The following is a 25,517-nucleotide window of genomic DNA, read 5'->3' as shown; positions in this document are numbered from 1 at the left end:
TTAATTAGCAGCTGGTTTACACCTGAAACGGGTGAGGTGCAGCGCTGCCCGAATAATTGCTGTAATAAAGAAATTAAGACCTTGACGTGACAGAAATAGCACACGCCCTGCAGCGCTCTGTGACCAGGGTTGGCCACCCTTACATAGGGTAAGTGCTGATGACTCATAGCAAGCACTCCCACGGTTTTCACAGCAAGGGAGAGCACGCACTCGTCTTCTGCACGTCTTTGGGTTGCAGACATGGAGAAGCGCGCACCCCCTGAGCCGAAGTGGGACCTACGCCCGAAGGCCATGCTGAGGCGCCCGTGTTATCGCCGTACCGCTATTGGACGCTACACGCCAGCATTGTAATTTTGGAAGATCACCCAAGTACTAATTCCTACATTAACAAGTTCTTATTTTCCAGACAGACTTTGCTTGTCGCTCTACTCACCGTGATTATTACTTATTCATTTGTATTGTGCTGTGTATTTAATGAGGTTTGTAACCAGGCCTGATGCCTGAATTTCTGCCGGCTGTTTCCACTGAATTTTGTGCGCAGGGTTCTTATCGGGTAACATTTCCATTCCTTGCCAGTCAGTGACTTCTGTTTAAATATTAATTCTTGCCTGTGTGCTGCTTGTCATCCAGCAGGGAGATCTGTGACGTTTTTTTTTTGCCTCCCAACACTGCGAGTCCAATGGTACTTACGGAGGTGTTTTTATCTTACAACCCACCAGTGCAACGGCCCAATCTACGGACTGTACCGTAACGTTACTTTTGCTCCGTTCATATGATCACTGTCTTTTTTTGCTCGTTGAAATGGATGCGGATTGCTGCGAAAAGGAGACATCTGTAGCCGCATGGTGTAAAGTCACCTGACACGTCTCTGTGCAGAGGTAATATATACAGTACATTTACTCCCAGGCTGTGTGCATTCGGAGCATCCAGAAGGCACTTAAAAAGCTCTTAGCAGACAAAAATAACTTTTGCAAACAAAAGCAGAAACGCTCGCCTGAATTCCTGCTAAATGTTATTTGTTTAGGTCAAATGGATTTTAATGTATCATAGCATTGGGTTAGTTACATTGATTTATTTTTTTTTAAGCTCAACACATTATGAAAAAGCAGTGTATAAGGCCAATTCAGACACGGCCTCCAAAGAGCTATTGTTTTCTAGTGCTTGTCTAATGAGCCAGCATGTATTCAGTACATTTTTACATTTTCTGTATAAATCATACATTATCCGACATACGGTATGTACTCTCAAGCTCTCGGTGAAATGTTGATCAGCACATTTTCCACTCTCACAAAGAGCAACCCTGTAAAATCAATGCATTGTAAAATATGTAACGTACCTCACTAATACATATTCAGTCTCTGTCAGAGGTGTTTTGTTCACAGTAAAATAAAAAAAAAAAACACAATCGAAACAAAAATACAATAAAGAGGGAAAAAGTGAATGGGCTTGAATAAGTGTTTCGCTTAGCTGCCATGACACATTGTCTTCTGTAGAATTATCTTAGGTCAGGACAGGAAGTTGAATTATCCCTTAGCAACATGGATCGGGACCTGTTGTTTTCGTGGTGTCGCCATCGATCTCGACCTCGTTTCCATTTTGATTAACTGTCGCCCGGAGGTGGCGTGCTCCACCGAAAGCTTTGTCCACAAAGGAGCTGATGAGCTGTAAGGAACTGTCACCGACGAGCGCCGCTGCCAAGAGCGCTGGCCAAAGACCTGATGGATCTCATCTGATGCGTCTCATTCGGTTACTGTCACGGCACCGCCTGCTTTCAGAGTCACCGAGGAAAACCTGCCACGTCTCCGAAGTTAACGTCCCGTCACCGAGACTCCGGAAACGCAAAATCTTGTTAAGCTACACGCTGTCAGATGAAAGCAGTAGCTCACTTGCAAATGATTTCTGGTTCTAAAAAAACATGACATAATGAAAAATATGGTGGTTTTTTTTTTTTTTGAATAGACATTCATCATTATTTCTCTGCAAAATATTACAAAATTTCCAGACAGCACCTGGTGATGTTGCGGATTCTAATTTCCGTCAGCGTTAGGGTTTCAGTAAACTTTAACAATACAAAGGCGTTTAATGTTTTTCCTTGTTTTACTCCTAGTAAAAGTATAATGCTGAATATGAGACCTGTAGTGTATATTTATGTATGTGTGTATATATATATAATATAACCTTCACACCTTTACTGATGACTTAATTCTGGAATCAGGCGGAGACTGTGACAGCAGGGTGATGCTTTCGGGGAGGTGCTCTTTTACGAAAGTCCAACAGAAGCTCCGCTTTGAGACGAATCTTTCTCTGTCGACCTTGTCGTGGATCCGTCAGAGTGGAAGGAGGAGGGAAGGAGAAGCCTATCTGTCGAGGAACCCTTTTCACTTTCTGCTTCTCTGTTACTTTAACGGTCTACGGTTCCACCTGATCTTTGAATTTGCATAAAGTATCATTAGGAAGAAGTTTGCACTGAAAGAGAAAGTGACAAAATGTAAGATTGTTTTAAATGTTTGAGGTCAGCATAAACAGTGCCAAACTGCAATTAGTGTCTTTTTTTTCTAATACTTTTAAATGAAGTCAGTACTTTTTTTTTTTTTTTTTAGTATTTTCGTAAGGAATGTTCACTAATGAGGGTTTGCAACTGCACACAAAGTGTGTTTTCTAAAGCAGGAAAATAATTGGTTTGTTGCTGGAACCTAGTACTGAAGCTGCGCTTCCTCGTCGCTGAATGAAACAGAAATCAAAGGCTGTGTCTTTGCGGAAGAGCGGCAGTTTGGAAAGTGTGTTGGAGTTGCATTTTTTTCCCCCCCTTAATCTTCCTGTCTGCGGAATGGACATGCGTTATCTTCCGTTTCAGGGTGCGTCTCCATGGCAGTGTCAGGATCATGGCGCGGGGAACACTGTGGATGATCCTCTCCAAATCGCAGGTTTTTAAATTACTTGGTGTGATGTGTTCTGACAGACCAGAGAGTGCTGAATGCTGGGAGTTTATGCAGACATTCGACACGTGATAATCTGCTGCCTATTTGGTAAGCCCATCTCCCTGAAAGTGTGGCAGCGCAAGAAAGGGTGTAGTGGAGAAGTCTAAGATGAAATAGGGTACAAGCTTTGTCTGCCATGGTTTGATTCATGTTGAAAGTATGTTGAAGGAAACCATTTCTGGTCCTTTGAGTTCTGAAATCCGTCATCACCTTTCATTTGCTCGTATACACCTGGAGTATCTCGTGAAAAAATATAGCGTTACGTAAAATACGAAGCCTTTGACTTTTGAACTTTCAGAGACATAAGCATACATCAACCATGTCCAGCTTTTCAGTTTTTGCGATGGAAATAATGCCAAGAGCGATCACTGCAAGGAGTGTTTGGCACCAGTATCTTAAGAACATAATATCTCTGGTCCTTATTATGTTTATAAACGAAGAACTTTATTACAGTTATTCTGTATCTAGCTGATTGAGTCAACCAAAATGACTTAAAATGTTACATAGGCCATGTTTCTCCACCTCTGGCCATTTGGTGGTTCCACACACAGGCGGTCCAAAATCATAAACCCAAAGGTTCTCAGTACAGTCTCCATTGCGGTGGAATAATCTCCCTCAACCACTCAGAACTGCTGAATCCCTCTCGCCATTCAAGTTGAGCCTCAAAACACCCCTTTTCTTACCCACTTCCCTCCTGTTGTCTCTTATGTGTGCCAAAACTTTCACTACACTATCTATGAAATTAAAAAATACTACCCATAAGTTCTATGTACAATTTGTGTAACACATTGTGGTTAAATGGTAATATTAGACTAAGTGACTGCACTTTAAGACTCGTATTTCTGCTTCTCTGTCTCACTTTTCTTTACTGAGCTATATGTTGTTATAGAGGAAACACACACACGCACACACACAGAGTCTGAAACCACTTGCCCCAAGTGGGATTGCGGTGAACCGGAACCTAACTGGGCAACACAGGGCTGGAGGGGGAGGGGACACACCCAGGACGGGACGCCAGTCCATCACAAAGCACTCCATGCAGGACTCGAACCCCAGACCCACTGGAGAGCGGGACCCGCCAAGCCCACTGCGCCCCCGTGCCCCCGCACCCCCCTCCTTTGGAGAAAAGCACCTGCTAAATGAATAAATATAAATTTCGACGGACACCTTTACAATGATTTACCCATTGATACAGCAGATAATTCAGGGACACTTCAGCAGGAGTGTGATTCAGAGGGAGGAACTTTCAGATCGTAAAACAATCTCCCTGTGAAAAAATTTAGGGCAATGCTCTCACGATATAATGCTGGTGCTAGACAGGTTCCAGGTTTCTTAACCACTGTGCTGCCCGGTGCCCCCCCACTTACTGTACATGAATTAGTATGTTTGATGATGCAATCAACAGCAGAGGTAGAAAGGTGTGCCAGCATGTCTCGCAGCGGATGAGAATTGTAACTGCCAGCCCCTGAGGAACACAGCTGAATGACAAAGCAGTTGATGTGCCTTCATCATAGAACTCCATAAACCTGAGTGACAGGCAGGGTTTGATTTAAATTCCAGTTCAAATTATACTGTCGTTCCAGTTCACCAGTGGGCACTTCTGCATTGAAAATGTCTGGCTGTGTTGACGTCATGGGTTTAAACTCTGGAATGACCCCTTGACGAAGAGGCTGCATCCCCAACTCTTGGGTTTTCCATGCCTGGGATTTAAGATCTCTCTGCTTTTATGATGTCACTTTTATGACATGTTGATATTAACCACTGGACCCCTGAAAGCTTTGTTTCTTGAAAAGCTTCAAATTGTGATGGCAACATTCCACATGAGTCTGCAGGTGAAAGAGTGAGCGCACATTTATTTGCAGATGGCAAGTTCACTTCAGATGTTGGAAAGCATCCCACTCGCCCTGAGATGCACATGCACATGCATGCCTTACATGTTTACATTGCACACGGTACACTTTATCCATGCACATGATTTTGTTTCTTGCATTTGCACTAGTAGTAATTTTGTAAATTTGCAATTTATACCTTGTGTTTTGTTTCCTTATGTCCTTATAATTTATGTCATAGGCTGCTGGGAGGCTTCACGGAGTGAGAATTTCATTGTATGGTGTAACAGACTGTTTACTGTACATATGACAATAAACCTTGAATCTTGAATGAGGTCTTTCTGCAACACTTAGGTTAATCTATATTTCATTGAAATGAGTTTATTTGTCCATAGTCATTGGAAAAGCAGATAGAGATGCAGTCCTCTCACTAAAACTCAATGCCAGTCGGCTTTTGGGCTGGGTTGAACCAGTTGCACTGGGACCAGTAGGCGTATTTATAGCTTTAATAAATGCATTGGTAATGTATAACACTTGTTTGTAATCAACAGTTTTGCCCTTTTCTCTTTCTTCAGCGCTCTGTATCACATTGTGAGAAGAGCACTCTATAAAAATTAATTGAATTAAATTTTATTATTTCAGGTAAAGGCCTGGATATAATGATATCCCAATGCAATCTAATGCAATCAGAGGACCCAGGTTAAAATTTCTCTTCCTGTTTCATCACCCGTGATCAAGACATTTACTCTGAATTGGCACCGTAAAAATTAACCAGCTGTACAAATAAGTTAATACTGTAATTGCAAGGTCTTGCGATGGACTGGTGTCCCGTCCGGGGTGTTTCCTCTACCTCTTCAGTCTTGTGCCCTATGTTTCCAGGATAGGCTCTGGCTCGCCGCAACCCCACTCGGGCCAAGCAGTTGTAGTGTGTGTGTGTGTGTTGTTATTTTTATTATTCTATTCAATTCAGTTTATTTTTAGAGAGCGCTTTTCTCATGCAGTGACCAGAGCGATTTAATAAGGCGTAAGGCAAGAGAAACAACATCAGGACAAAGAAACAAAGAAGACAGTTTACAACAGACTATCATACCATACTGCTTTTATAGAGCTATTAGTATTATTAGTATGTTTACTGGCCATAGAGGAAAGGACCAAAAACCCCCAAATGAAAATCGAGGGAGAAAAAACCTCTGGGGGTGCAAGGGCTAGTGGCTGCCCACCCCTCCAGGGCATTCTAGATTAAATAAGACTTCTAAGCCACTTTAATAAGTAAGTATGTAATAATGATATTATTGCTGTATGGTAGCTTGATTTCCCAGTTCAGCAAAGTACATCTCGTCCATCATGGCAGTTTCTCATCACCTTGAGTTGACACGGGGTGCGTCTGTGACTGCCGGCCAGCCTCCCCAGCTCATTATATGGAGGCAATGTTCAACAAGAAAAAAAATAGTTAGTAATTTGTAACTTAAACAAGTAAATTTAGTATGCCTTGGTATAGAGGTGGGAAAAACAAACACAGCCAGGTGGAATTACATTTTGAGGTGGAATGTCTGAGTAAACATGTAAGTCTTTAGTCTGGATTTGAAGACAGAGACGGATGGATCATTTCTGACAGTAACTGGTAGACTATTCCACAGTTTAGGTGCTCTATATCTAAAGGCACCACCTCCTACTGAGGTCTTACTGATCACGGGTACTTTAAGGTAACCTGCATGCAATGAACGAAGATATCATCCGGGTATATCAGCATCAACAATCTCACAAAGGTAAGCCGGAGCAATGCCATGTACTGCCTTATAGGTCAAAAGTAGGATTTTATAATCCACTCTGACTAGGAGCCAATGCATCGATTTAAGTACCGGTGTTATGTGATCATACTTCCTAGTTCTAGTGACAATTCTTGCAGCAGCATTTTGTACCAACTGTAGCCTGGATGCAGTCTGGTATGGACAACCCGATAATAAAGCATTACAATAGTCCAGCCTGCTTGAAACAAGTTTCAAGTTCAAGTTTATTGTTATAGCATGAACCAGTTTCTCAGCATCCTGCCTGTATAGGAATGGCCGTAATTTTGCTATATTTCTTAACTGAAGGAAGCACGACTTAGTCAAAGGATTTATAGGAGACACAAATGACAGCTTTCCATCCAACAGGACACCCAAATCCTTGACACAATCTGTACACTTGAAACTAATACCATTTGTGGTAAAGATTGGTGTGATTGTGTAGAGTTTTGGCATCACCACTTACCATGAGTACCTCTGTTTTACTTGCATTTAGAGGTAATTTTTTTTTACTTTTCCACAGTTTTATATTGCTGAAACAATTAGCTAAAGACAGCACATGCGATGGGTCATTAGCCTTAAACAAAACATATAGCTGTGTGTCATCGGCATATGAATGGAAACTCACGTTGTGACTGCAAATAATGTCACCCAGTGGTAACATATATAGTGAGAAGAGTGATATTATTAAGAAGAAGAAGAACATTGCACAAATCGATAGTGCCTGCCCTTTGCCAAAAATGCCACACGATCTATGATTAGGTAATGGCACAAGTTTTTATTTCCATAAAGCGCTCACCCTTTTCCCTTTTCATAGGCTTTATTGTACAAAAAATGTGAAATTACTCAGAATCCATCCCCAGCTGGCAGAATGCGACGTGTTGCGTTACTACAGCCTTGAATTATTACAGTGTAAGTCTTATTCATATGTATAAGTGTATAATTGTTATTCGTATGGATTTGGGGCAGCTAATGGATTTGTACTGAAGATTGAAAAATTTCCTTCTGCTGAGCTCAGCTGAGTAGGAGAATATTCCTTCCACATTTCACTCCAGCTCCTTTGGCTTTGAAATGACGGAGAGATTTTACTGAGGTTGATACACTTTGTCCCCCCCCCCCCACAAACCTGCTTAAGTGAATGGCATAAATGTACAGTTAATTTGCATTTAGAAGAGCTCCTTGATGGCAGTATAAAAGCCTCCAATTACTTGTTTTCTAATCAGCTGGCCCAGGTGGTTGCATCATTATTAAAACGACAAAAGAAACCGGCACACACGTGAAACGTTTGCCGTAGAAACTCCGGGAGCGTACGTCACGCACTCATTGAAATGTTAAGACAGCTTTACTTAAGGTCACGGAGCACCAAAATCCCATAGTGCTGCATATTGGAAATCCCTAAGCTCAAATCTTCCTTTTCAAGCAGATTTTTCAAATAGGGTTTGTGAAAATACGTCTAAATTAGATTGCAGTTAGATTAGTTCTTATCTCCCTTTAGAGCGGAACTGGTGCTGATAAGTGGAATTCTTTATGGCTGTTTTTACTCTTGATTCAACTACGGTTAGTGTGAAAACAGTTCAGAGGAGATCTGGCTGTTGGTAAAATTAATCTTTTTTTGAAATCTAGGTTTTGCGTCAGATTTTGATGGCTCTCGGAGGGCATCTTGAAGGGAAGCATCTTCCCAGGCTTTGCTGGTGTATAGCTAATGCAAGCGTTGAGCCATCGGTGGCGTTGGTATCTTCGCAGACGAAATGCTGACGAGGATTATTTCGCACCTATGAGACGACGACGACGACTCCTACGTGTCTTATTCCGCCGAGCAATTGGCTTGCGCTGTCATAGCTGTAAGTAGGCATACGGTCCGAAACGGATTAACGAAACGAGTGTCTCCTTCAGAGTCCTCCCTGTATTGCGAAGGATTAATCTCCAAATTTACAGCTGAGCCAAGAAGATATTACAATACCCTAACTTGCAGCTATTCTCTTTCACACTGTTTCCCTGTGTTGTCTCATGCGTAAGGGGAATTAGAAAGCCACTAGGGCTTCGTCCTGGAAATTCAACATTTGTGCTTGGGATAATTCCCCAACTAAGTCTTTGTCTCGGTTGCTTTGGGGAGCGAGCAATGAAGAGAAGCGTAGCTTTTTTTATTTAATTTTCCTTTGCAGATGTAATAGGAATCTACTCAGTTTCGTACGAAACGTCCTGTTTTCTGGTACGAGCAAGATGTTACAGTAATGTGTAATTAGCAGTGCACTTTATATGACACTTTATGACACTTTGTATGACAAAGTTCTGATAAGCCCCCCCCCCCCGGCCACATACAGGCCCCATCCACTTGCCGAAGCTGTATTGCGATTATTCATTTAGCTGACGCGTTTCTCCAAAGCGACTTAAAATGTTAAGGTCCTTATAGTTATTTACAGGCTTATGCATTGCGAGGTGCCGAGTCAAACTTCACCCATAGCGACCGCTTGCGTGTTTTTCAAGGCAAGCCAAGGGAGGAACAGAGATGTGCTGCCAGGTCCTTCCTCTACATGTTTATACAGCTGGGTAATTCTAGCGGAGCAATGTAGGGTAAATACCTTACTCAAGGGTACTACAGCTGGAGGTGGCATTTCAACCTGCAACCTTTGGGTCCGAAAGCAGCATCTCCAACCGCTGCACTACCAGCTGTGCTGATGGTTCCCTCCTCCCTCCTGTGTTCCCAGCCCCTGAAGCTCTACTGCGATGTGTGCAGCGTGGTGTCCAGCTCGGGGCAGATGCTGGGCCGGCTGGCCGGCCCGGAGATCGACAGTGCGTCCTGCGTGTGGCGGATGAACAACGCACCGACGCGCGGCTTTGAGCGCGACGTGGGCCGACGCACCACGCTGCGGGTGGTCTCGCACACCAGCGTGCCGCTCCTCCTGCAGCGCCAGCAGCACTTCTTTGGCCAGGCCAACGACACCGTCTACGTCATCTGGGGCCCCCTGCGCAACATGCGCAGGGACGGCAAGGGCATCGTGTACAACATGCTGCGGCAGGTGATGGACAGCTACCCGCAGGCCCGCATCTTCGTCACCACGGAGGAGCGCATGAACTACTGCGACAGGGTCTTCAAGGAGGAGACCGGGAAAGACAGGTGAGCAGACCCCCCGCTTCGAACGGAGACACGACTCTTTTCTGTCTCTTGCACGCACACGGTAGAGGTGGACCTTCCTCCCAGATGGGCGGGAACGCACCCCGAAGACAGGCATAGAGCAAAGATGAAATCAGCTCCAAATAGGATATATTCATGAGCGAAGCAGTCGCGCCTCTTAATTTCCGTTTGATTTGGCGATTTCGTGCCCAGAAATCCCGATTTCAGCTCCCCGCAATCAGAATATGCGTCAGTGGAAGCAGTTTTTTCCCCATTAGAGGATGCTGAAAGAGATACCAAGTGCCCTGTGTGGTGCACAGCGGTTTCGGGCACTATTAAAAATCTCGTTTTCTCATGCCGTTGCGTCATTCCGGAAAGAGGTTACGTGGTATCGCCCTCAGCAAAGCGCTGTCCTACTTGCAGAGAGGTCAAACCCCCAATCCCCAGCCTCCCCCCCCCCCCCGTGGGCCTGTACACACGGCGAACAAACTTCACCTCTTCCCTCAGGCAACCGTCGTCCCATTACTGAGACCCGTTCCGTTCTGGGTTTTCCACTCCGACTCCCCCCTCCCCCGTCGCCTCCCTGCGTACTTAGCGGTCGCTTTCCCTCCTGCGGACTCGCCTGCCGCTTTTCTTCAGATCCTCCTGCCTGCGATTGCGAGTTGGTTCCGTACGTCCAGACAGGATCCCACGTGAGAGGAGGAGGGAGCGGCGGCGCCTGTCACAACAGCGACCGCTCCGGAGCTCACGGGGGAATCGGACCGAGTCGGTTTGTCAGGTGTGCGCGCTGTGCTGCGGACCCGGCCGCTGCGCGTCCACCGATGAGTGTCTGCGCAGGCACTGTGCCGTCATCCACGCTTAACGATGACGTTAAATCGATATGTTTAATGATGACCTTTGCTTTGACTGTCGGCACGGATCAGCTAAACAGACCTTTTCCTGTCTGTTTTGCAGATATCTAAGCAGGTACCCCCAAAAACACCCAATTATGCAGAACTACTCTACATACTACGTTGTTCTGTTCTACGTTCTATGTAAACATTGATTTGAATGCCCACACGCATATATAGTACTGTTATTTTCCATTAAACTATGGGTTATATACATATTTTAGGAGATTTTAAGCAGTGTCAGTATGACACGAGTGTTTGTGGATGGGCCTCACATGGGCACTACTTCTAAAACTGGAGATATTCTGTCTGCTGGGGAGCTCATTAAAAGGTTATAAATTTGGGCAGCAGGTGGCGTAGTGCTTAGAGTTGCCACCTTGCATTCAATCGACCCATGTTTGCGTCCCGCCTCCTGCTGTAGTGTTTATAATCGAGGGACTCGAGGTAGTAAAAATGAACAAGCTGTGTCAGTGGGTGAGTCATCGGAAGTCATGTTGCTTTGGAGAGAAGTTTGTAAATTTTTCCAGCAGAAATTAAGGAAAAGTTCACTAAATTATATAACCGTAACTGGATTCTGTGTCCATTAGCGGTTAAAGGACTCGCACCCTTGTGCGCTGTACTACACGGGAACTCCGGTTTAAACTGTACATATGTGTATGTGATGGCACAGCAGCTGCGTGTGCTCTTTGGGGCTCAGATCGGTCCACACACAGCTTGTGTTGCATCTGGTGCTGGCACACAGATGGTCTCGGTGTAGCTACCCCCCAGCAGGCTTCGGATTGAAACCTTGGAAGCACCGTAGTAACGGGGTCAGGGTTCTACCGCAGCGGTCGCCGAATTCTCCTAACGGAATACTTTGTCTTTTCGAGAAAGGTTCTGAGGGCACGGAATATGCGTTCACGTAACTCAGCTAAAGTTCAGCAGGGGAAAAAAAAAGATTTTCTGTTAATATTTAAAAATGTTGCTAAACATAAGTAAAAATTAAACTAAGTAATTATTTGTTTTTAGTTTTTTAAAACTCCACTCTATGTCTTTCTTCAAGTGCTTCGTAAAATAAACACATAACCCTTTGGGCTTCATTTTGAGTTTACGTGACAAAATAAAATTCATGCAGTGACCTTTCTGATTATAGTTTCAACAAAAATCACGAGATTTTCGTATCTGGCACTAGATGTGTCTCAGGGCTTGGAGAGAAGGTTGTTGACTGTTAGCCAACATCAAAATGCTTTGATCACAAAAATAAAATGAAAACATCCATCTGTTTTCTGAAACTATTCTGTAAGATGCTGTAGAAATGTCAAAAAGTTTATTTGTGTCTTATTGAAGCAAGTACGGGCATGCAATTCCATAATAAATACAACGATATATTTGTAAAAAAAAAAAAAAAAAAAATTAGATTTATAATCCAGGTAAAATATCAGTGTTTTACCTACCACTGAATAAGATGGGTGCAGTCCAGTTTTTCTTCATTTAAATGCTTTGGAAAGTAAGATTCATTTAAATGGGTGGGTTAAAGTGGAATCATTGTGATTGTTTTTGAATGACATGAGCCGTTGCATTTGATTATTTAAATAAAAACAGCCACTGGTGGCTGGTCTCTACTGCTGCATCAGAGGGGTCCATTTATTATATATTTGCTTAATTAACATGTTTCCTTTGATGTACTGAACTCTTCACAAATACGTTTCGCACCAAAGGGTATGAATAAACTTTAGTACATTTGTACGTAAATTCTGCCGTCTTTCCGGCACACGACAAGAAAGCGAGGTATCAGTGCCAAGCCGTTGGAGCCAATAAGATCAGGTGATGCTCCTCGCATTAATAGACTATAACAAGATGCAAATATGTGACCGATGATAAATACGCGTTTATGGAGCAGAACTCGGAAGAAAATCGGATGGAACAGTCGGCCGTAATTCTGAAGCTTCAATCAAATGAAAGGTGGCATTTAATGAAATCGCACTCTGTGACAAGAATCTGTCGTCGGGCGTTTCGCTGCGGTGCCGAGAGTGCGGTGTCTGCCCTTGGTCGTATTCGACATTACAGCCCCCGTTCGGCAGGATCTACATAAAATGTGTACGCCTCCATTACCGACAATGCGTAAGAACATATTTTGTGACCTTTACATAGAATACACACACAGGGCGGCGGGTGTGTGGTGCGGTTGGTCACGCTGTGTTTAAGGATACTGTGCCACCATCAGAAGGTTGTCAGTTCAAGTCAAGTCCCAGGAACTGACTTACGGTGGTTCTGCTGATGATGTTTAATCTCTCTGTCTTTAATAACAAGCCCATCTCTGTGAACTAGTCAAGTTGCAGGCTGTTTTGGGTTAATACGCAATGCAACAAATTTTTCAAAGTTCTTAATTATGTAGATTTTTCTGTTGATTATGGTTTGTTAAAGTTTACTGGTTACAAATATACTACTAGTTCTTGTAGAGTGTCTGATTTAGTTTGGTACTTTACAGTCATTGGAAAAGAGTCTCGAAGGCATCAGAACATTCTCGAAAGTACCAAAACATTCTAGTACACATCAGATCTTAAAAGGTTCTGGAATGTTCAGTGTTTGCAACATGGTGCAAAAAATTGGCCACAATTTCCTAATTTCAAGAATGTGGAATATTTTTCTAAAAACAGACACATAGTACCAACTAACGCAAAAAAGCAAGATTAATCTAACAAAACTGAATGGAAAATGCAAAAAAATCTACAAAAAATTTTTGTTACGTTGTGTTTGATCTATAATTAATAAGCATTGTTTAGCTCTTGCCTTTGTTCAAGGCAATGTATAATTCTAGGTTGGTGTTATAAGTTACTGACAGTGACTTACAACTGGTAATTTACTCATCCACTTGGGTAATGTATACTGCATCGCTTCAGGTTAACACACACACAGTCTGAAACTGCTTGTCCCAAGTGGGGTCGCAGCACACTGGAGCCTAACCCGGCAACGCAGGGTGCAGGGCTGGACGCGCCCAGGACGGGATGCCAGTCTGTCGCAAGGCGCCACAAGCGGGACTCGAACCCCAGACCCACCAGAGAGCAGGACCTGGTCAAACCCGCTGCACCACCGTGCCCCCCATGCTTCAGGTTAAGTAACTTGATAAATAGTACTCTTGCAGGAGATGGGAATCAAACCCATGTCTGACTGCAAGGTGATGGCTCTAATCACTACTTTATTGCTGACATATCTCTCTGCAGAAGTGCCTCTCACCCAAAAACAGGGTCTTGGTAGGGAGGACGTTCATCGTGGATACAGGATAAGGAGACACGGAATACCTTGGCCCTGAAGGACTACCGTATCATGAACCTGGAGAGAGAGAGAGAGAGATGTTACAGTATGTTAATTACGTTATGGCCAAGAATCAGGTTTTAAACAACGATTTTGAATGAGCTTGGGTTCAGTTGGTTCTTGGGAAGGCCATGTTTGATTATAGGTCGCATTTTAATAGGCTTTTAACAGGAGAATATGTGTAATGCTTATTGACAGTTTGTCCTCATGAATGTGATGGAGTATCTCCAAGTATCTCCTGAGTATCTGCTGACACCACATTAAGCATAAGCAATTCAGGGTGGCCTTATACTCCCCGACTGCACTTTATTTCACCATTAAGGACGCTGGCTCTCCTGCCAGGATGCTTCCTCTTAGAACTGATGCCAGTCACTTTTCCTGCATGCCTCTGGCAGAAATATCCTAGATGTGCGCCATACCGTCCACAGTCTGCATCACGGCCGTCGCTAGCACTGTGACATTCGATGAAAAATTTCACTCCGAGTTGTGATTTTGAATCACTTTTTTTCAGTTTGATTTCATTAGCTAATTACACCATATTGAGTTTACTGAATAACAGAATGTGTTCAAACATGAGATATTTTTGCTGTTCATGCGGTCAGTGCCACTCAGCGGTCACTGTCACAAAAATATGCACTTCTTATGCGACGGTAGTAATTGTCATTTTCAACTCTTGTTTAACTGGTTCTTCAGCTTAAGTAGCAAATTCCAAACAAGCAAAGCAGCACTACTCACTGCTCTCAGTAGGTTGCAAAATGCTTGAAAAATAAGTTTGATAATCATATTTGGTCAATGTCATGTGATTAATTTTGTCATCACAGCAAAAACATATTTCCAAAGTGTCAACGCATTAAACATATATGAGCAGCCATCATGTAGAGTCACAGACTAACCTCTGGTTTCTTTCAAATCTGATATGTTTACAGTTACTGGCAGTGTACGGGTGGTCCTTCACTTACAACAAATGCAACTTAGGACGACCCAGACTTATGAAGGCCGTCCCATCAACCTTATATTATTTTTGAGGCTTAATGTTTGGTTGTAACATCTAACAGCAGGTGCTCCATCTGCTAGATCTATACAATACCATTTGCCCCAAAGACACTGATATTTCTTATTTGACTCAGTGTTTGTGTTCTATTCACAAAAATATTGGTTTATTTACAGAACATTTCGTTCGTGATTTCGTTCGAGCTACTTTTTATTTTAAATGGCTAGCAAGGCAAAAGTGAGTTACAAGTGAAAATATTAGTGCAGCATGAAAATTTAATACTGTACTGTATTTATATTGCGATTATATATTAGGATTATTTTAACATGCGTAATGTCTGAAATTAGTGAAAAAATACTACATTATTGTCTTGTACAATGTATCATTTTAATACAATGTGTTAATTGCTTATATATCTTTATGATTTATATCATGCAGTATAACAGGGTTTGTGACTTATGGTGAAGTCAGTTCATGGCGAGGTTGTCAGAATGGAATTGAGTCGAGGACCACCTGTATACAAATCGCAACATACCATTTTTAAAGAAATCACTGGCTAAAGCAGAAGTGGTGAATCAATTTGAATTGGGGAACAGTAGTGGTCAGTATGGCTTTCTGTGTAACGGTGCTCTAGCTGAGCTACCTTTACAGGGTGACCTTCCCACTCTCAGCTCCTGACTTGTTTTGTACACACACACACACACACATATATATATGGCTTTATACAGACATTTAAAGCAGATCAGAGCAAGAGAGAATCAATCAGAATGAAGACAGTCATTGCTGCCCCAATCCAGTTTATTTGTTGCAACTTTGGCTGTGTGATCTCACACAAAAACAGCCCCGAGAGCACACTCCCATCCACTGGGCAAGTGTTCAGAATGTCTGCCGTCTTATGAGGACTTGCAGGGATGAGCAGGGATGAGCTTTATGCTGACTGTGACACTCTCTTCACTTAAGAGTTTTGAGAAATTTTGCCCCTGCGCCCTGGGGGAAGAACATCTCCTGCGTGCTCCAGACCTCACAGTGATGTAAAGTGCAGGACTCATCCCTGACATAACTGTCACGCAGAACCGAGGGATCCGGAATGGCTGGACCCAAGTGCAGGGTCGTTCGTCTGGACTCGAGGGCTCAGGCAAGTTCTCGGTGTCGGGGACGGGCGAAGGGTCGATAGCTCGGCAGTCGGAGTCAGAGCGAGAATCCATGGGTGTGGTCAGGGGACGAAGCGAAGGGTCGGTCGATCGGCGGTCGGAGTTGGAGCGAGGATCCGTGGTCGGGGAACAAAGCGAGGGGTCGAAAACCGGAGTATGGAAACGGGGAACAAGGGTTATGTGTGAACTGGATGTCGCGAGAGAGGGCGGTTGTCTCTGACGAGATTCCGCGAAGGTATGGGAGCTGAGGAGGGTCTTTTAAAGGGTCAGTGGTTAGTCAGGTGCTTGATTGGAGTCAGGTGCTGTCGACTGAGATGCGGGCGTGGATGTGACAATCATAGTTTTAACGGGGGAAGAAATAGAACTCATATGATTTACGGTAATTAATGTGCATCATTCGAATATTTGATTTACTACACATAATAACGCCTGATTTTTCTCGTGTCCCAGGAGTGTTTGATCCCAAGGATTTGTCCCAAGAATCTGCAGTACACCATGTTTTTAAGTCTGTGCTGATCGACTTTAAATATGTCCTTTTAATGACAGATGGATCGTAATACAGTGGTTCGATGCAGAAACTGCACATTACAGAGCCAGACAGATGGCTACAAAGCCTGTTTTTATGTGCTGAAGCAGATTATATGTTATTGACAGTGTTTGTGCAGGAATTGACCATCCTGGTCTACCGTGGACTTTCCGGTTTTCTGAAAGACCAGTCGATACCGACAGCTGAGCTGTCCGGGACGTTTCTTCACTGTCTGGATTACTCAGTCAATAAGGTAGAAGCTAAGAGAATAATGTAAAATATCTATAACCGCTGTGTCTCTAGGAGGAGCTCCATTTTTTTTAACTGTATTCTTCGTTCTCTTTTAAATAATATGTATGGAAATTTGCCATCAGCATCGAGTTAGTCCATCAAAATCCAAAGTTGCTTTGTGATCTGCTCATCTTGCTCCATTCTTCTGCATCACTTTATGTCCGCCCGCCTCTCGTCTAAAGGTCTCTACATTTTCAGTTGAATATCTTAAGGCTTAATTGGTTGACTGCCCCTTTTATCTGTAAATCCACAGTCTTTGGCAGCGTGAAGAAGCTCAAGACCTTAGTCAGTTGAGACTTTATTCAAAGTACATGTAGCAATGAGCCCTACTAAAGGCAGTCATTATAAACCCTGTGAAAAATGTGGCATTTTAGTTAGTATTTTAGGATTTTTTTTCCTCCAAAGCGAATATATTGTATAAATAATAGTATGGATTGTAACCGCTGCCTTTGTTACCTTTATCACAATTGATAGAAGGTATGGATGGTTGGTCTGTTATTTTGTAACATGATCACAGTCATTACCTTGTTATCACATGATGATGTTCAGAGTTGCAAATCAACACCATATGCTTTTTTGTGTTTTAAAAGTAAGCAGAGATGCAAGACCTTTCATCCTGGAATAAGATTTTTAAAGATGCCGTACATAAAAGACCAAATTTTTGCTTTTTAGTGATGGCGTAAATCTAAGCAGAAAGGAAAAAAAGCTCGAAGGAAGGAAGAACATGCTAGACCCACTGTGAGTGAGAAACAACTGGTACCTGAAAATCACCTCCATAGATTTTTATTAGTCTCCGTTTAAAATGGGCCCCCTCCCCCGTTTCAGACACAGTTAGGGGAGACCTTGATTGACAGGAAATGGCTTTTATTCTGCATAGATCAACTGTCTCTTGGCTTGCAAATGACAGAAAATGATCAAATGGATCAAATGTCTCTTGGCTAATGGCTGAAAATAAATAATTTATTGTGTACACAGGTTAAAAAAGAAACAAAATATGATTTATTTCCTGCGCCTATGAAACAGCTGCTCAAGATTCAAAGAAGCGACTCATAGCTAAGACAAAATACGTGTCCTCGGAGTTGTGCCGCTCGCATGAGGAGGTCTGGATAACTGCGGAATTATCAGTTCATAATCAGGTGTAATCTCCCCCGTTTTTTATCGCCGTCATTATATCTCGTTAACGCGCTGTCTGAACCGATTCTTTGCAAAAACGAAGGCGTACGGCCCTCGACAGATGTCATGCAATCTGTCATTTTCATATTCATCAGCGCGGGTGCCGGCTGCGGATTTATTAGCCCGGGATGGTGTTACTGACAAGAGATTCCTTCATTTCAAGTGTCATATTCCAGATTTGTGGTGGGATCGTCACGGGCCTGTAGCGCCGGGCTTCATTGAGCTCCTGACGGACGCCTGCTGGATCCGTGCTGTAGCATCTGTGTGACAGCTCTAGTAAAGCCACTTATGACCTCTCCGGCAGCGTGTTTGAGGGCCAATTATTGCTCAAGACACTCTGCAGACACTTTACAGGATTGTCGCCGCTGATTCTTTGGATTGGGTTTTCTGGCCATTTATGGCGACGGTTCTGTAGAGTGTCTGCAGCGTGTATAATTTTTAAAAAAATTTCAATTAGACCACGATATTCCAGCATTTACCATGGTCAGTCATTTTAAACAAATAGATACATAATGAAGTTTAATAAGTGAATTTATCAAACATTTGCAGAAGCAGTCAAAAGTTTGAGTACATCTGGACAACCTGGGCAATGTCTGTATGGGAGAAACTGGACAGAAGTGTAGAAGGAGCAACTCAGAAGTGGACTGCATCTCTGGGAATTGCTGCAGAAGAGCGTGGAGAGCCATGGCATCTCATTTCCCGATCTAACCTGTTGACTGAATGCCTTGGGAAAAGTTTCCGGCAGGTAGAGTCACACCTTGCCGCTTCGTCCATGCAGCTTTTCTTCTGTGTGCTGGTGTGTTTCAGTCACATTCACACACTTACGCTCAGTTGGTAGAATTGGTTCTTGTGAGGAACCTTCCTTGACTTTAGTATTTCTTTCCTGTCATTTATTTTTGGGTGTCAAACCTAAATACATTGTAGACAGCTTTCACTTTGCTGCTGCCGTATTAATTGCACAAGTTTAATTAAGCGGAAGGACCGAGATCGTTGTTTAAATGGAAATTGCGTCTTCGGTGCATTCACGTGTTCGACTGCGTGCGGAGACGGTCTGAATGTTTTTTCGACGCTCATCGAAAACTGTCGCGGCAGACTGCAGCTGGTGTTTCCACAAACACACACCGCCAGTGTTGAAGCCTCACGCTAAAGCTCAGTCTGACTGTTCGCAGGTTATTCAGATGTTTCTCTGTTGGAGCAGAAAAGCTGTTCAAATACTGACAAAATTTGGACTTTCAAACTATCTCTGAAATGGCTATTCTCAGCTGATTATGCCCATACATTTGAAATTAATATAAAACCAGAGCACTTGACCCTGTCTGAATGAATTAACCGTAGAAATAATTTCTTCTCGTTGTCTTTGTGACAGTGACAGCAGTAGACTGCATATCAAGAATTAATTAGATCTGATTAATGGCAAATAACGGTACTTGGAAGAAGTTATAAGTGACGGTTTCAGCTGGAATCCAATTTCAATCGGGCAAAATTTCCTTCTGTCAGAGAATGAATCGATTCGAGTTGTGCCACAGTGTGCCGTTCAGAATGACATTGATACTGTGCGTGACCGGACTGGGATGGGATCATCTACATCACGCGCCAACGTGGGTTATCAAATCACGTCACGCCATTATACAAACTAGTCATTCTGTAGGGGAATGAACACAAGGCCATTGTTTCTGTCCCATTTTATTTAGAAACAATGAAACACTGAAGGTTCTTAGTCTAGTTTTTAAATCATTCATAGAGTGAAGGGTTGTGATACAATCAGCCATCTAATGCACAGTAACTCCAGGAAGTGGCTGTGCCAGGTTAAATATTTGGACAAGGCTGTAATAACAGCTCATCGAAGGCTGCAGTGCTTCACGTTGGAGACATAGCCCAGAGAGGTACACAGTTTTTCGTGCTCACAAGTACTCATTGGCATAATCCCCTGGTCTTTACTCAAACAATTAAAAAGGTGCAGGAGTTTTAATTGCAGTCTGCTCCAGCTGCCTGTGAAATCCGGTTTGAAGTGTGTGGAGCGGAGCCGATCCGCTGCTGTCAAAGCTCCCAGGACGGATGAAAGAACACGGTCTGGAGGGTCGCCCTTTTTGAGTCTTCTTTACACGGCACGGTGCAGCTCAACTTCCGCTCTTGGTCTTGCGTTTATTATTTATTTATTATTATTATTATTTCATGATCAGTAAAATCCAGTTTGAGCTGTAAGATTTTTGCTCTCGATTTAGCTGACACCTTTGTCCAAGGTGACTTACTATGCTATATCTGATACTGATTTGCCCCTTTAAACAGCATGGTATTCTTACTATGAAAGCACCTTGATCAAGGGTACCGCAGCAGGAGAGGCATGCAAAATGACAGCGTTCCGACTGCAAGGTGACAACACTAACCGCTACGCACGTCTTGGATGCGTGTGGATACCACTGTGCCACCGTAATAACAGCGTGTGCCGCACACTTTGGAAAGTTTGCAGGTGAACATCATCTCAATGAGTGCTGTACAGCAGGAAGGAGATTTTTTAAGGATAATTTTTCTGCAACCTCTCTTATGTGTGAGAGTAAGAACAAGCAGGCCATGATCATTTATCTCTTTTAGTCTGGGTTTATTGCAGACAGGCATGACAACTGACCTTTTTGCCAGGGCATGACCGCTGCTGGTAATTGATGAATGGATTCATTTTAGGAAGGTGGGATGAGTTCTCTGCACGCCTTCAGTGTTTCACGGAAAAGGAGATCAGGTTCTTCAAAGATCCTGCTCACTTGTTTGCCACTTGTTGCATGAATATTGATACTCGCATGCCCAGCGAAGTGCATCGGCATCTTTATTAATGCTGAAGCAGCACAACCGCCGGCAGAACATCCCAGACGTATCTGAGCATGTCCACTTTTGAGTTGGACAGTTGCAGCCTTCCACATATTAGTTCCAGTATGTTCTAGGAAGTCCAATATTAACTGATTAATAATATTTGGGGCAGCTGGTAGTGTAGTGGCTAGATCTGCTGCCCAAAGATCACAGGTTCAATTCCCACCTCTAGCTGTAGTACCTTTGAGCAAGGTACTTACCCTAAATTGCTCCAGTAAAATTACCCAACTGTATAAATTGGTAAATAATTGTAAGTAGATTAATATTGTAAGTCACTTTGGAGAAAAGTGTTAATAAATGTAACTGAGGGAGTTCAGGTAGCAAAGCGCTTAGAACCTCCATCTTTGGACTCAAAGGACCTAGGTTTAAATACCAGCTCCTGCAGTCATACCCTTGAGCAAGGTACTTCCCTTGAATTGCTCCAGTTAAAAAAAAAATTCTTACCCAGCTAGACAAATAACTGTAAGCACGTTGACATTGCAGGTTGCTTCGGAGAAAAGTGTCATCTAAACGAATAAATGGAAACGATTATACATATTTAATTTTAGAATATTTTCACTCATTAAAGTGACAGAGGACCCCCTACTGGACAGACTGGATTTGAGTTGTTCAGTTGTCACTTTATTACTTTAAATCCCTTTTTTTCCCACTTAATTCAAAGCTTTTGTGAGTGGAGAATCCTTGTTAGTTATGCCCTATATGAGGCCCAGTTCATTTAGATTAAGTAAAGCGTCAAGTGACACAAATTACAAAGAAATCTTTAGCAGTAATTAAAAATGTAGGCAGTGGTTGGGCTCGATTATCTGTAAGCTTTTTTCCCCTCCGCAGAACGAGGAGTTCTTTCATAGCTAATATTAATTACGACTTTCCTCCACGTCCCCTTCCATACTCTAAATATAAGGCTTTGTTCATCAGAACATTTCTCGTGACATTAGTGCGTATGTGGCTTGATGGGGGACTAATTTGTTGTGCTGTAATTTATAGCTTATCAAGCTAAGCGGGTCACATTGGGAGTCGTCGTCGGGGGGGGGGGTGTTCCACTATGACAGAGTGCTCTCTCGTAAATTAAGGAAATCGCTGCCGTGAAGGAGGCCGATTGAATGTGCACCAGGAAGTACCGTTTGCCGTAAAGAGACTTTGCAGTCAATCCTGAAAAAAAGGAGGGCAAATTACCCAAATGTGTCACATACGCACTCCTTCCCTATGCATCATTCCGGACCTTTCTGGCAAATGGAGCAGCGTGATCAATCCGGTCTTTTCCTCAAGGTGCCAGAAGCTGTGTTGTGGGACTCGGCTGTCAAGCTCCTTTAATGCGCGCCGGGTAGCTTGTTAGTTAAAGGTGCAGGTATGTAACCTATATCTTGCTGGTTCACATCCCAGGAGGGCCCTGCTGCTGCACCCTTGAGAAAGGTACTTAACCTGAAGTGCTCTGGTGAAGCATCAAGCTATAAGTAACTGTGGATAAGTGGCAAAATAGTTGTCGTAATTTCGGATGGATTTGCTCTTTAGCCAGAGACGTAAGTGACAACACAAGCTTAAGCGGTGACCTCCGGCGTTTCCTTAGGTCCACTTCCCGCCTCCAGCAACCCTACTAGACATGAACTTGGATCTTTTTGGATGTGACGGTCTTCTCTGCCGTGTTCCCTGTGTCTCCTCCCAACAGCTGAAGTCTTAGAAAAAAAAGGGGCGGAATTAATTGTAACAAATGGTAAGAGATGTTTTCTAAACGAATCCCCCAATTCCCCACATTTATGAAATATTAATTGAACGACTGCGACTGTAATTAATCGGCTCCGGCTCTGTTTTGAGACTGAAACAGACTGTGGAAAAGATGCGTGGCGCGGATCGTGCGGCACATCGCGGAGTTATTGTTGACGAATTTCTGTTTCACTTGCGGTCTCAGGAAAGAATAGCTGTGTTTATATTCACGCCTGGTTCATGATGAAATATTTTAGAGCGCTCTGCTCACCATATTGCCTTCTCCAATGGCATGCACACACACACACACACATTTTCAGAACCGCTTGTCCCTTACGGGGTCACAGGGAACCGGAGCCTACCCGGCAACACAGGGCGTAAGGCCGGAGGGGGAAGGGGACACACCCAGGACGGGACGCCAGTCCGTCACAAGGCACCCCAAGCGGGACTCGAACCCCAGACTCACCGGAGAGCAGGACTGCGGTCCAACCCACTGCGCCACCGCACCCCCTCAATGGCATGCATTAGTAACGAAAATTTTTCTGGATCCTTTGCGTCGAAAGCGCAGTGCTTTTTTGGTTGAAAGAGTGCGGTCCCACTGCCTAAATGAACTTCATTTCCTTGGGAAACTATAAGGAACAAATTGCCCGCACCCAAATTTTTATTCTGCACACTCTTATTTCCTATTTGTTTCGCTTTACTAGTGAAAAAAGTTCCACTTCCATTGTACTGAGATTCCTTTGTTGGACTGGTGCGGGGAGCCAGATTTCAAAGTGACACTTAAAAGCACAGAAAAGCTCTAAAAAAGCACTGAAGCCCTGTAATATTTCATTGTTCAGCTCTCCCGTGGGTCTGGGGGAGTCGTTCCGTGCATTCCGGGTATCGAGCGCATCGAGAGCGCCGCATCACGCAGAGGCCCTTCTATCTGAGCGGGTGCGAGGCGGCTGGACTTCAGTGTAACTGAAGGGCCTTTTGTTTTAGGGTCGTTTGCGCGTGTGCGCGTGCGTGTGCGCGTGCGTGCTGCCGGCTTGAAAGCCACGAATCCTTAAACATAACAAGGAGGCGAAAAGACAGGTTTGCGTTGATGAAATCACACCGTCGTCTTACCTACGCAGGTTCGCCAACGAACCCGCTTGCCAGAATCAGCTCTTTGCCAGCAGCAGATTTCGTGTTGGATTTAGAGCTCCCCCCAAAGCAATTATTTTCCAGTTGGGTGAAGCTCCTTTTCTACTGTCTGCTGGCTGCCTTTTAACAGCACAGGACAAAATTTAATGAACAAAGAGCTGAAACGTTAAGCCTGCGCCTGACCTCCTATGAATAACTCGCCATCTTATGACATCATTACCCCGCTTTCCTGCCCTTTGTTTCCGATCACGTGCTGAAAGGCCTCCGTCGGTCCTCGGTTCTTGTATCGCAGTCTTCGCAGAATTGTCTTTCAAATAAGATGCGTTTGTTCGGCACCTAATTAATAAGGTTTGCGGCCATATCCGTGCGTAAAAATGTCAAGAAACGTACCCCTTTTGTCGGTAAGTTTCCGTCGTTCCATAGTAATATGGAATTTATGTGGCTAAGGTTCCAAAGCCAAAGTAATAATGTTAAGGAGAAGCGAGAGCTCTGCTGTCTGGGTTGAGGACACGCTGTATTTGAGAAATATTAGCGTTCGATGAGGTGTCACAATGGGATTTAGATGTTCCTTTTCCATTTGAAGCGACGCAGCCGATGTAAAGCTTCGCACCCCGGTGGCATCCAGACTCCGCACGTGGGGAATGTGGTATTCCCAGCTCCTGCGGCTTTGAGCGCGTCGCCGCCTCCGAATAGCTCCGCAGGGATGAGGTGGCGGAGGGAGCGGGCGCTTTCAAGATGAACCGCTCGGAGTTTTAAACCAAGGATTTCACGCTCGGGTCGAGCTGCCCGTCTGGGAGACGCTGAATGGTCCGCTTCGGTCACGCTCGCGGCCGCGGGCGGCGCAGAGAAACCCCGTCGCGCCTCGCGCGTGTTCCGAGTCCTCCTCGTTGGCTTTCAAGTAATGGATTCTAAGTGTCCTGTAAAGACCAATTTGAAGAGTGTGTAGCACAGTCACCTGAGCCGGGGAAAGGATTTACAGGGGGTGAACACATGGCGACAATGACACAATGACACTTAGTGGGGCTTGCTAATATGGCGTATTGAAATGAAGTGCGGACATTCTTGCATTAATGATGCGTTCAACCCTGCTTGGAATAATGAAGAATATGGGGGCTTTAATCATTTTTGATGTCCAACCAGTGTCAAAAATGACTTGTCCTGAGGAGGGTTGCGGTGAACTGGGACCTATCCCAGAAGCATTGGGTACAAGGATGAGGGGGTTACACCCTGGATGGGACCCCAGTCAATCCCAGGTTAGCCATAGACGCTGTAGGCAATTTAGCGTCACCGGTCCACCTGAACGGCATGTCTTTGGAGCGTGGGAGGAAACCAGGGCATCAGGAGGAGACCCAGTCAGACACCGGAGAACACGCGAACTCCACACAGACTGGACAGGGATCGAACCCACATTCTCTCGTCATCCTAGTGCTATTCACTGTGGCACCCTAAGAAACCCACTTTCCAAAATGGGCTTTCACGTTGGTATTAATAACTTATTTAGCTTGATGCATTTGTTAAAGGGAACTTACGATGTTATTTATGTCTGTTTAATAAGCTAGTTAAAATGAGCTTCCCGTTTGTACACCGGGGTAATTTTTACTGGAGTAATTCAGGGTAAGCACCATGCTCTGGAGTATTGCAGCAAGAGCAAGGTCCTGGATTTAAGCAGTTCTTTACCTTCGAACTGTGTACAGCCTACCAGTTTTTCATGTGATGTTCCAAGTACTATCTGGTGTTCCTCTACCACAGTCACAGAATGAGGCTTTCATCGCAAACCTGGGCGTATAGTGGAAGCAACGTGAAGGTGTCCCACAGGTCGGAG

General features: G+C 44.0%; 1 protein-coding gene across 1 annotated transcript in view; it reads left to right on the top strand.

Annotated features, from left to right (window-relative positions):
- Positions 1-25,517, top strand: part of st6galnac3 (ST6 (alpha-N-acetyl-neuraminyl-2,3-beta-galactosyl-1,3)-N-acetylgalactosaminide alpha-2,6-sialyltransferase 3) — a 95,101-nt gene that overhangs the window by 44,384 nt on the left and 25,200 nt on the right. The window contains exon 3 of the mRNA XM_018734638.2: positions 9,297-9,706. Coding sequence (XP_018590154.1) covers positions 9,297-9,706 — 410 coding nt within the window. The remainder of the gene's footprint in view (positions 1-9,296; positions 9,707-25,517) is intronic.

The sequence above is a fragment of the Scleropages formosus genome, chromosome 3, assembly GCF_900964775.1.
Source record: "Scleropages formosus chromosome 3, fSclFor1.1, whole genome shotgun sequence".
NCBI classification, from domain to species: Eukaryota; Metazoa; Chordata; class Actinopteri; order Osteoglossiformes; family Osteoglossidae; genus Scleropages; species Scleropages formosus.
This window is presented reverse-complemented; position numbering and strand designations above follow the sequence as displayed.